A 12,183-nucleotide genomic window follows, 5' to 3' on the forward strand; every position below is an offset into this window, starting at 1 on the left:
GAGGAAACAGATTGCCCTTCTTGCACTGGCCAAATGACAGCCTTACATAACTTACATAGGGCTACCTAATTCTTACTGTTTTTAAATGTTTAATATTTGTGTTGACAGAGTTGCGACAGGACACATATATGTGTTTAAACATTTAAATTTAATGCAAATGGAATGTGCTGTGAGATCTCAATTTCTCAAGCTTGAGTAGAATATGTTCAGAGTATGTATATTTTTGAGACTTGCAAGATCTGATTCTTGGTCTTGCACTGTATAATTCTTGGATTTGAATTTGTTTTCTGCTGCTTGTGTTTCTTCTGTGGTAAAGAATTAAGAAAGCAGTCAGTGTATAGAGACTTTGTCTCCATAGCTAAATGCATGTATCTAAAGGCTGAGTAGAATAATATCTAAGATTTCTTTTTAAGTCAAATTGAGTTGGTGGATATTCTTTCAGTTTCTGGGTAGGCTTGAGATGTTTTAAAGTGATGAGTAATTTTGGGGTACAGCTCTTGGGCGCAGTGGAATTTCTCTCCCTTTAGTAGAGAGTCAGTTCTGGGAAGCAGAAATGTATTCATATTTTCAGCATGAAAATGAGAAAACCAGAACTGCCAGTGTTAAATAGTAGCCTCTCGGTCAGAAGGACATAGAGCTCCATCTGAGTAAAAATGCATCATGACAATTTTAGATGTTCTTTTGTTTGTTTTTTAAAAGTAGAAATTGCTACTTGGCATTAAAGTGCATTTTACTGTTTTTCCTCTGTGAAAGCGTTTAACCTGCATGGATTCCAAGGATCCGTTGTTTGGACAGAGCGACTCTCCCACAGCCTTGCCTATCACAGTACGCCTTTTGGGTAGTTCTCCATCATTGGCTGCACCTGCACGGCCACCCCAGCCTCAGCCTCTCTCCACAGAGGAGTTCCACCTGGTAGACCAAAACGGGCAGCCTCTCTATGAGCTGCAGCCCCTAGGAGGGCCCAGCGCGCAGATGGTGAGTATGTCTGAAGCAGGGCAGGTGGTGAAGTCAGTGGCATTGGAGCTCTTTGAAGGACCCGTATATACGGTGCTTGTTTGTTGTAACAGCCAATTAATTCAGTCTTGAGCAACAAGGTGAAACTTTTCAATGGTTCAGTTCACGCTCCAGTTTCTCTTCCTCGTTGGCAAGCCCCATCTCCAGCCATTACTAATTTTATTAAACGACAGTGTCATGTCTTTTGTCGCTATTCAGCCTGGATGTTATTGAGTGATGAGATTTCGTACTTTTACCAGTGCTGCTTTGTCTATATTCCCTGGATATGTGTGTCTATTTTCTTGGGACTGGGACGATAGCAATAAGCTAAGCCATTATATCTATCTTTTTTTTTTTTCTAATTTGCTCGAAATGTTGCTTTGTAGTTCTTAGTTACCTTTTTACAAAATAAACGTTCTTTCATTCAAGTAGTTTGCTTGGCATGTATTGTATTGTCATTATAGACACCTTATTCATTTCAAGCGCAATAAATCAGGAACAGGGTTATATTTTGTTATTTTAGCTTTTATAACATTGCTGGAAACAAGTTCTTGGTAACTATAGCGCTATTTACTGTAAGGAGTCATTTTAGTTTTCTAGGATTTTTGAAGATTTAATTAATTTTTTTTTCAAGTCCTGCAGCTTTACTTCTGTCTGCTTTTGCATGAAACACTGTCCATAGAGATCCATTTCTTAGGAGTAAAGATCAAATTTATTTATACATTATGATTAATCCTGCTAGTCCATGGATGGGGTTACAGTGAATCCAATGATGAATTACTTTCAGGTTTTTGATAGCTTTCAGTTCTGAATAATTGTGTAATTCATTGTAGAATCCTGTATGTTTGGTTTTTTTCATCTCTAATCAAGTAAATGACTATTTTTAAAGGTGGAAAGTAATTTTAAGAAACTGACATTAAATAGACAGTTTCCTTTATTATGTGAAACCAAGTTAATTTAAAAGGCTTTAATTCCAACCAGAATATTTCCTGTTCTAGTTATAAGTAAAACTGGTCAATCTGCACAATGATCACTAGACCATCTAGCACCATTCATACTTTTCTGTGATTGCCTTACAGATGATTGTTGCCAGCCAGTCAGAAAATGGCCAGGTGCTGCATGTCATTCCTTCTGCCCAGCCAGGAGTGGCCCAAGTGATTATTCCTCAAGGTCAGCTTCTGGATGTGACCAGCACTCAGGGTGAGTTTAAACTGTGGAACTTGAGGGTATGTGTTCCTTTGACTAAGTGCATCCTGCGTTTTTGTTTTTGTTTTTTTAAGAACCTCTTGTTTGTATATTTCCTTTCCTTAGCCAAAGTTAAAAGACAAAAATACATATTTACTGAATCTGCTTTCTGATTATGAATCTGGCATGTTTTGCAGTGTTTTCTGTTAGACAAAACCCTCTGAAATAAGGGTTATTATGCTCACTTTAGGTGTGTCATAGATAAATAGAGATATGAAGGATAAAGCTGCTTCTTGCCTTATTTACCATTAATAAATGTTTGTGCTATATCAGACAACTGTATCATCAGCTTCAAATTTTTACTGCCTGCTTGTTTCATTTTTGAATGAAGTAGTTAATTCAAGTAATGCAGATAGCAGAATTCCTGTTCTTACCTGTTCCAGAGACCTCACTCTGGTGATGCAGCATCTTTCGTGAAGCCAGAAATGAAGTATCTAGGTAGAAATTCAGTTCCCCATGAAGCACATGAGATGCAACTTCTACTTTGTCACCAAGTTTTTGCTCTCAGTGTGTCACGTTTGAAGTATGTGCTGAAATGCACAACTACATGCACAAATTAAGCTTTTCTTTAGGAAAGGATATATTTTAAAATCTGAAAGCATTGATTATTTATCTGTAAGCCTAGCTGGATGGCTAAGGGCTGTGTACTAGTTTGCATTCACAGAATAATTCTGAAAACTCAGTTGTCATGTTCTGTCAAACTCTGAAAGGTTTGTTACTGTTTTGCATTTTCTGTATAAAATAAAAAATTTGAACAGATTCTCAAAATGCGATTTGCAGCTGAACAAAATAGTCATGTAATCCTGTATAGATCTGTGGAAATGTAAAACAGATTTTAAAGTTCTTCTTGTTATTTACTTTGTTGTATGGGGATTCATTAGCAGTAGCATGATAACCAAAGTCTCCAAGTACAAACAACCTTATCGGGTGTATCTTCATATGTGTGCCTAGAGTTTATCAGTATTGATTCACAGTTTTTCTTCTGGAAATCGTTGTCTTTCGTATGTCAAAATGTTTGCTCTTCCAACACACAATTTTAATTATAGTTCGTCATTTTCCCATTCTCTGTTGTTAACCAGAAGGACGTTTTATTTTTGCAAAGATGTTTCAGATGAGAAGTGTGGTGATGGGAACTTGCAGACTGTGGCAATGGCTGCTCTAGCAGACAGTGCAAGCAGTTATATTCTACATCCACAGGCGTCTCTCACTGTATCAAAAAAAACAACCACCAGGTAGGTCAGGAGTTGAAAGGATTAACAATCACTTTGACCTGCTGGTAATGCTGATGAATTTTCTTGGGGTTTGTGGGGTTTTGTTTTTTGCAATGGCTATAACAGATTACCTCAGAATGGTTGAGTGGAGGTTATGAACTTTTAGTATTAGTGAATGATATGTAGCCAACCGTGTTTACTGGGGCCTTATGTATGTGCCAGAACATGAGAAAAGCAGTTAAAGTACCTGTATTCCAAAGGAAGTTGGATGTATTCTGACTAGAAAAATAGGAGGGTATTGTACAAAACACAGTGCAAATTGCTGAAATTCCTCCAGATACTTATAATGCCAAGAGCTGAAAGTGATTTATTGAAAGAGCTGCAGGGAAAGCTGAAGCTTCCTTTCGTAAAATATATGAGAAAGTTGCTGCTAATGGGGTGTTTCAGTGGAACACACAGGCAGATTGGTTAATAAAGTTTCTAAAGTTTAAATAGTTCAGTTATTCTTTTCCTGTCTTTGATACCTAACTGTCCCCTTCCTCAGTGATACCTAGTATTTTTAATTGTGAATGCTTTCATTTAAAATCCACTAAAATGTGCAGCATTTAACATGCATTGGATATTGTTGTAATGGTCAGCACTCTGCCATCAATCTGCATTAGAAAGTTATCAAGATAATCAAATGGTCTATTTCACAGTGTTTTGACTATTGTTATTAGGCAACAATACTGAGAATACTGAATGCTCAGAGGTCTTGTTGAACACAGAAGACAGTGATTTTTAAAAATACTGGTATTTATTGTGAATTATTTTGGCAGTGAAGTAGAATATGGAAAAAATGAACCCCAGGTTTTCAGAGGCAAGTTTATGTAGTATCTGTAGTTTGGTCATATGCCCTGTTTTGTTTTATGTAATGCACTGTTTTGATTTAATAGCTGTGGGTTAGGATAAAAATCAGCTTTCCTGGATGTCTGTACAGACTCTTACGACATTTTATTTTTCAGGATGTTGGAAGACCCCTTTCCCATCCCTCTCCAGCAATTGCCACCAAACACACCTGCATGGGCACGCCGTCTCAGGAACTGTGAGGTGAGCTGCAAAGAATTCTGATTCATTTTTTTTCATCAAGATCAAGACATAGATCCTGTTCCATGACAGGAATAGTGTTTATAGTTGAATAAGTTGTGTTCAAGATTTTGGGTGTTATGAAATTGTACTATTACAAGCTGGTACTACTAGCACATTTCAGCATGTAAAATGCTATGGGATCCCTTTCTTTTTTGGGAATGACTGACCATCAACAGCTCCTGAAGCACAAATTCTGCTTCTGAAATCTTGTGATGCTATACAGCTCTGGAAAGAGCCACTGATTCCCATTTGTGTATGCAAAGTTATCAAGTTTGTTCCTGATAAAGTGTAAGCCCTGCCGTCTTCTGCTGAGCAAACCACTTTTTGTTGCACTTATTCTAAGTGCAATTAAAGAATAAAATTTCTTCTGTATGCTGTAAGTTTGCTACTGTTCATATTAGTTTGTGTTGTCTCTTAGAAATCCAAATCCATGTGACTACTTGCCAGGGTCAGGTCTGGGACTTAATCAGGGCGCCTTAATATCTCAAATATTCTTACTTTTTTATCATGCATGCTTATCTGTGCTTGTTTTCATTTGTTGAAAAATGCTGAGATCCTATCCCAAGTTTTCTTTTTTCCTTTGTGGTGACCAATACTTGCTTTAGGATTTTCTTACACTTCATGAGAGAGAATCTTTACATTTGGGAAAGGCTGGTGCTTCTGTTTCCAATTGCCTACTAAGAAACTAAAATGATCTTTTTCAACTGCAGTTTGTACAGTTAATTCACCACCCTAAATGGAGAATTTGTATACTTGATATAAATGAAACTATCCCTTGTCATGGCATTGACCTAAACAGGACTCTCTATTTGCATATTGTTAGATGTCTGCAGAAACATCCTGGTGACTTAGGATGTTGTTAACAGCTAGAATGCCTAATAAATCATTTAAAAGGAAAGGGGGTGATGGGAAGATTTTGAGAGATCACCTACCTCATCTTCCTGCTACCAAACTCTTCCTGATAGATGTTTATTTTTACTTAATACTTTTTTAAAGGAAAAATAATATTCTGTCTTGTTTACCTCTTCAGATATCATTACCATTTGAACGTTTTTCCTTGTTGGCTTTGCTGATGATAACTAGAAATTGCAGCTGCAAAGGACTTAGAAATGGAATAGCTTTCCATATCCACTTAGAAATAATTTTTAAATTGACTAAATATATCAATCTATTCCTCCTTTTGTTATGTCTTTTATTTCATATGAATAGTGTTGTCCAATATTTATCCGATTAAACATTTAGTGGTCAAAAAGTAATAACATTAACTCTTCCATGGTAGAGATATGGTTTACAATTAGTTGTTCAAGTCCATTAAGATGTATAACCCTTGTATAACTTCTGTGCTTTTGCCACTGTGACATGTATTCTCCCATTTTAGCATCCATGTAGCTTGTCTGAGTCGTTTATTATTGGCTTCAATTTATAGGACTTAGATGAAGCAAACCATAATACAAGTCTTTTATAAGAAATTTCACCTGCTGAGTTTAAAATTCACAGCAGCAGAAAGAGAAAAATAATATTCTCTATTGTTCTTTCTTAAAAAAGAAAGATATTTTTTGAAATGTTTGCATGTGTTCTGAGGATATAAGTATCTCTCTGCTGAACTATTGCCTGTATGCATTAATCCTCCCGGTTTTATTTTAAAAAAATAAATTATTGCTGTTCTCCATGCAGAATTCAGCCCATCCAAGGAGGAATGACCCAAATTCTCTCCCTCCTTGTGTGTTATCAGCAGAGTTGCTTTGCTGAGTGTCAGTCACATGGTTCTTGTAAATCCACTGGGGATGGCTCAGATGCATGTGTGTTTTTATGGGCACAGACTAGAGACCATGGGATTCTGAAGCCTCATTTATCTTTGAGGTTGGTGTCTTGCAGAATACTTTGTTACCAGTAACAGGGTAGAAGGGTCCTACTGGAAATTGGGGATCTGGTGGAGAAAATGCTTTACCTTTAGTCCAACCATTCTTCATGCAGATAAATGAGGTAACTCACAATTGCACTTTTTCAGTCACTTTCCAGAATAGAACCAAATTTGAAGTGGAAGTCTGTGTGCATTTAATGGAAGATACCAGCGGGTGAGGCCGTACATTGCCTGGGTGCATACTGCCCTTTATGTATCCCAAGGTCTTGGCCAGGGCTGAGCTCTGAATTGCGGTCAGTGCAGCAGGCACAGGCAGACACAGGGCAGTAAAAGCTGCGACTGCAAGACTAGCGCTAAGTTCTGTGTTTCATGATGACTCTCTGTCTGTCTTGAACTATTCAGCTTATGCTTGCTGTGCCTAGACAGTGTAATGCCTCTGGCATTTTCCTGCTTGCTGTTACTTCAGTCGAGGAAAACTGCAGTCTTGATATATGTACTTTAGTGTAAGCTTTTATGTGCTCCTGCTGAGATGAGGCTAGGGGGAGAAAAGGAATTGCTTTTTTTTTTGGCTTGACGTTTGGCTGGAGTTAAAGGGTTGGATAGTATCCAATTACTTCAGGGTAATTACTTTGTTAACGAAAAATGGATTTTAAAAAAATAAGTTATTTTCTTTAACCTACTTAAAATTTTCAGCAGTCGGATCAGAACGCGTTTCCAGCATGTGTCAGCATACTGAAATAAAGCATAATTAAAAACTGCCTCAATTAATCAACTGTGCAAAGCTAAGTTCATTTATTTGTTTGGAACAGATGGTCTCACTTATCCATTTGTTCCTGCCTGGGAAGCTCCTAGAGAGTGGGGATCTTATGTGCTATATGATTTTCTTCTATCCCCACACCCAAATTTTGTGAAATGCTGGATTTTGTGCAGAATTAAAGCTACAATAGGAGACAGTACCTTAACTGTTACCTTTCTGGCACAACAGTTCTATAAGTTTTCTATCATCTCCCTAGAATTAGGTCAAGAAGCTGTTTATAGTGACCAGTGTAAGGAATGGAAAGAGATATGGTGGTAATGTAGTATTTTCTGTGGAGTGGTATTGCATTTCCTGCTGTGAGAGGGGATAATTCCAGGTCTCTGTAAAGAAGGTACTTTTGGTACTTCTCAGGCTTTTTTCCCTCTGCATGTTTCAGATCGCTTCATTTCTGTTCATTTGTTATTTACAGTCTCTGGCTAAACAATTACAACAATTACCCATATTTCTTCCTTGCTGCAGCTGCATGATTGCAGTGTATGCAGACCTGCCTAAGCGGTGGAGCAGCATGCTCGCGGTGCAGTGAGCTGCTGCTGTGTAAGAAACTGATACCATAGACTGACTTTTGCAGCCAGTGCATGCATAACCTTATTCTATGGGGATTGTGCTAGCAGCAACAGCCTGCTTCCCCACTTTGTTTGGAGGGGGTTTATTTGCTCTTTGTTGACTTCAGGTCTTGCTAACCACAGATATTTTGTTTTTCTGAGGTAACTATGAGACAGTTTTATGCTGTTGTCACTAATAAATATTGAGAGATAATAGTCTTGGAAAGATACTGTTGCTGCTTTTGTTGTCAGTATTATTTAAACATCTGGCTGCTTTGTCACTGAAGGTGGCAAAATGGATCCATCAGGTGCCAACATTCATTCACCACGCGTTTGCTCCATGGTTATGTTGTAAGACTAAGCTAGCAGAGTACTCCTGGTGTTACTGTTGGATGGATAGCTCACTCCTGTCCCAGTACTTTCATGGTTTGCTGGTGGGCCTTCATAGACCAGCACCGAACCAGTTGAGCAGCTGTCACAGGGGATGTTGCAAAGTCAGTGAGTTGTTTGTAATCGTTTTTGTTGACTACTTCTTTGAATCAGATCTAGATGTGAGTTTTCTGTATTTGCCCGGAGTTTAGCAGAGTTCATTGAAACCGTAGCTGATATGCACGTGGCAAATCTTGCGTGTTGTGCTTCTATGTAGCTTTAAGAACAGAGAGAGCCTTAAAGCTTGGGGCGTTCAATTCAGAGCTAATGCACTAAGCAGCTGAGGCAGTTACTAGTGGCACAAGCAGATGTATTCTGCTGCAACTCAGAGCAGTGTCCGTGCATTGAAGTAGATATGTAGACAATTTTTAGCACTTCAGAGATCGTCTGAGGCAGTTCCATCAAAATGTTCACCTAAGATGAATTTGTCTTAGAAGGAAACTGCAACTGAAGTAAGCACTGTGGGGGGAAAAAAGAGTCAAGTTGTCCTGTGGAAATTAGCATTGGCAGTAACTCTGTAAACTTTTCTGGGGTTCTTGGTGCACTTAGGGTCTTTGAGGGCTGACAGACTGCTGACCTCGATGGAGAATGCTCTGGTGCTAGATCCAGTGGTAAATTTGCTTGTGAGGACAATAGTGTGGGGAAGGAAAAAACACAAAGCAACAAAAATCTGAGCCTGTTTTCTCACATGCAGAGTCCCTGACTGCTTTTGTTTTCTTGGGTAATGGAGAGCAGTCAGCTGGGTGAATAATCCTATTATTTCACCTCCTTTCCATGCAGAAAATTGGGGACTCATACCGCGGCTATTGTGTGAGCGAGACAGAATTAGAGAGTGTTCTAACGCTACACAAGCAGCAAACACAAAGTGTGTGGGGGACGCGCCAGTCTCCAAGCCCAGCCAAACCCGCCACACGGTTGATGTGGAAATCTCAGTATGTCCCATATGATGGGATCCCCTTTGTCAATGCAGGTAACTAACTTCTTTTATTTCAATAACTACTTTAAAAATCTCAACATCACTTGACAGTTGGCCATAAAGAAAGATCCTTGTGGTGTTCCTTAGTAAAGTCAAGGCACAAAGAAAAGAACAGCTTTGGTACCTCTATGCCACAGTCTGAAGGAGCTTGTTTCCCTGAAAACACAGGCTTTGATGTGAGTGTTTCGTTCCCTTTTTTGTTTAGAAATAAATTAGTTAAGAACCCGCATCAAATGGTACTTGTGAATGAATTCTTTGGGTGGAGGTTCCCTCTGCTCAATCAGGACTTGGAAGTTTTCATAATGGTAAGAGCTTGCTCCAATATTCTTGCCTGGTTTGGAGACCCTTTGAAGAGTTTGTTTCACAGGAGCTAATAAGATAATTCAGTGGCCCCCTATAAAATAAAAAAGAAGTAAATGTCAACATAGCTCAGCAGACATTTTTTTTTTTAATGAATGTGCAGACTTAAAGAGGTTGGAAAATATGCATTTAGCTCATGTGATGCGTATGTGAAATTAAGTTCATTCAGGTAAGAAATTAATCTCTTTTAATTTTTACATAGAGGTCATGGATGACTGGAGTGTAAGTTATGTGCTTTTTTTGCTGAAAGTAACTGAGAAAGTGAAATGTCAGCACCAGTTTTAAAGCTTCAGCCATAAGCTGTGAGTTATAAAAAAGCTAAGAGCAAAACCAAAACGATCTACGTCTTTATTTCCAGCTCCCCAAATGCATTTGAGGTATTTTTAATTTTCTGTAAGATCTGCTTAATAAATGTGTTCCCCCACAGTAAGATATTTAGAACAAAACCACACACAGACTTTCTTCTTTAAAGTTCTGCAGACTAATAGAGGCACTGATTTTTAAGTTGTAGTATTTAGTATTTTTGCTTTGCTCAGATCCCCATACGGGCATTATGTGTATTTCTAATGAGTTGCCTTTTTAATGCAGTTAGGCTTAGAATGTAAGCACTCCATGAAGAACATTCATTAAAAACCTTTACATCTATAGAACAGAGGCTGGAAATGCAGTTTTCTGAACTGTAATTTAAATCCCAGATAACTTAATTCTAAACTGTGCAGGACAAAAGTACTGTTCTCAAGGAATTTATCCCTTCTGTGTAAGTGGAACCAAACCATAATGAACCAAACCTTCCCTGCTGTGTTTCTGTTGTGGAGAAGCGGGGTAGCTCCTACATAGTATAAAACATGAACTAATTATAAAATCTCGATTGTTAGTTTTAATAAGAATTGTATATAGCTAATACATTTGTAAAACAGGGGCCCCATCAGATTGGGTTTGACTTGCATGCTAGTAAGGACTAACTTAAAGCTCTTGAAGTCTTTTCAGTCATAGCAAATTGATTTCAATTTAAAAAAATAAAAAATCCAAAAAGGCTAGATATGTTTGTTAAGCACAATTTTCCTTCTCTTTATATGCATTGATGTGTATATATACTAATAATGTCATGTTCTCAGGCAGTAAATCATTGAGTGTCTTATGGAAACACTTTATGTTGCTGTTGTGATACCTTAAAAAGGTTTTGGTTATATCATTTGTGGTATAGGCAGCTCCCTGCCAGTGGACTGGTGTATATGAAATGTAAGTAATAGCTAAACATGATATGGGACGGATACAGGTTCTCTTCTTGACCACAAACACTGTTATGCACGTTACTCTTTTCGTAAGTGGTCTGATTGGAATAAGTCATGTATCTGAATGAAATTTAGAGCTAAGCAATCTTTGTGTAAGCCTGTCTGTGTTCATGGGGATATGCCACACTGAGGCAGTGTTATTTAACTGATAAGGTAGGTCAGATTTGCAGGTAAGAATTTGTGGGGCAGCATGGTCTGAAGTATTAATTAAAGTCCTTTGCTTTCAGCTGTGGATTTTCTTGGTTACTTTGGAGATTCTATTTCTTATTTGTATTTATTACCAACATACTGTGTTCCTTTGGTAACTAGCAAGGCTGCTCATATTGTCAATTACTGTTGTTGATCAGGTCAGAAGCCAATCTTTTGCCCCTATATATCTACCAGGACCGTTGTGAAGTGATAGCAGTTTGGGAAACGCTTTTAAAGTGCTCTGTGTTCCTTGCATGCTGTGAAAAAAACATTTGCACTGTATTTGAATGCTTGCTACACTTGAGGGTACTGCCTTCTGAAGAATCTGTTAAGCAGAATCTGTTAAGCAGAAAAAAAGAAAAAAATTTTTCAGAGTTCTTGTCTATTCCATAGCTAGTGTTTTACTATAACAACTTATGTGGTTGCTCAAACAGAGTGAATTACTTTCTGTTCCCAGGAAGCAGAGCCATTGTAATGGAGTGCCAGTATGGACCAAGAAGGAAAGGGTTCCAGCCCAAAAAAGCCAGTGAACCTGAAAGGATTTCTGTCCATCTGTACAAAGCCACTTGTCCGGCAAGGTAAGAATTGGCTACAAAGCTACTCACCATCATCCTAAGAAAATATAAATTTCTTGAACATTGACAGAGTGCTGTTTGCAGGGTAGCTTATATCATGCAGTGCGGCTCTTAGCTTTGTCTCCTTGATAACTTGAGGTTGATGCACATATCCAGGGAAGGAGGAAATGCTGTCCTATTAAATTGAATGAGGCTGACATTTGATAGGTTGCCTAGCTGCAAAGAAGCAGTACATCAGTCCATGAACTACGGATGGGAATCACTCTATCTGAGTACTGGTGAGGACTTCTTCCTTATCCGACTGTCATCTTTTTTTTTTTTTTTTTAACTTGTCCTTGGGCATCCTTCTGGGTTTTAGGGCCATGCTTGTTTGTTTTTTGCAGAGCTAAGGGTGTGCTTACCTTGATGGGTGCAGTTAGATGTGTATGTACTCAGCTTATGCTTCAGGCTGGGTGAATTCTGGCTTGTCCACAAATGATGTTGTGGTTTTACGCTACTGAGGGGCAGAGAATTTTTGCTGAAATGCAAAACCACTCTGGCTGAGTGGCTTCCAGCCTGGACCATA

The 12,183-nt window shown here is 38.3% G+C and overlaps 1 protein-coding gene across 24 annotated transcripts in view; it reads left to right on the plus strand.

Moving 5' to 3' along the window:
- The window catches only part of CARF (calcium responsive transcription factor), a 37,378-nt gene that overhangs the window by 5,154 nt on the left and 20,041 nt on the right, over positions 1-12,183 (plus strand). For 23 of the 24 annotated variants that reach the window (XM_040562293.1, XM_040562294.1, XM_040562291.1 and 20 more), the window contains 6 exons: positions 754-975; positions 2,073-2,193; positions 3,341-3,470; positions 4,454-4,538; positions 9,007-9,196; positions 11,501-11,621. In XM_040562293.1, coding sequence (XP_040418227.1) covers positions 754-975; positions 2,073-2,193; positions 3,341-3,470; positions 4,454-4,538; positions 9,007-9,196; positions 11,501-11,621 — 869 coding nt within the window. Of the gene's footprint in view, positions 1-753; positions 976-2,072; positions 2,194-3,340; positions 3,471-4,453; positions 4,539-9,006; positions 9,197-11,500; positions 11,622-12,183 lie in introns of those variants that run through there. The other variant, XM_040562301.1, reaches the window with a different exon arrangement.

Source organism: Cygnus olor, chromosome 6 (assembly GCF_009769625.2).
Source record: "Cygnus olor isolate bCygOlo1 chromosome 6, bCygOlo1.pri.v2, whole genome shotgun sequence".
NCBI classification, from domain to species: domain Eukaryota; kingdom Metazoa; phylum Chordata; class Aves; order Anseriformes; family Anatidae; genus Cygnus; species Cygnus olor.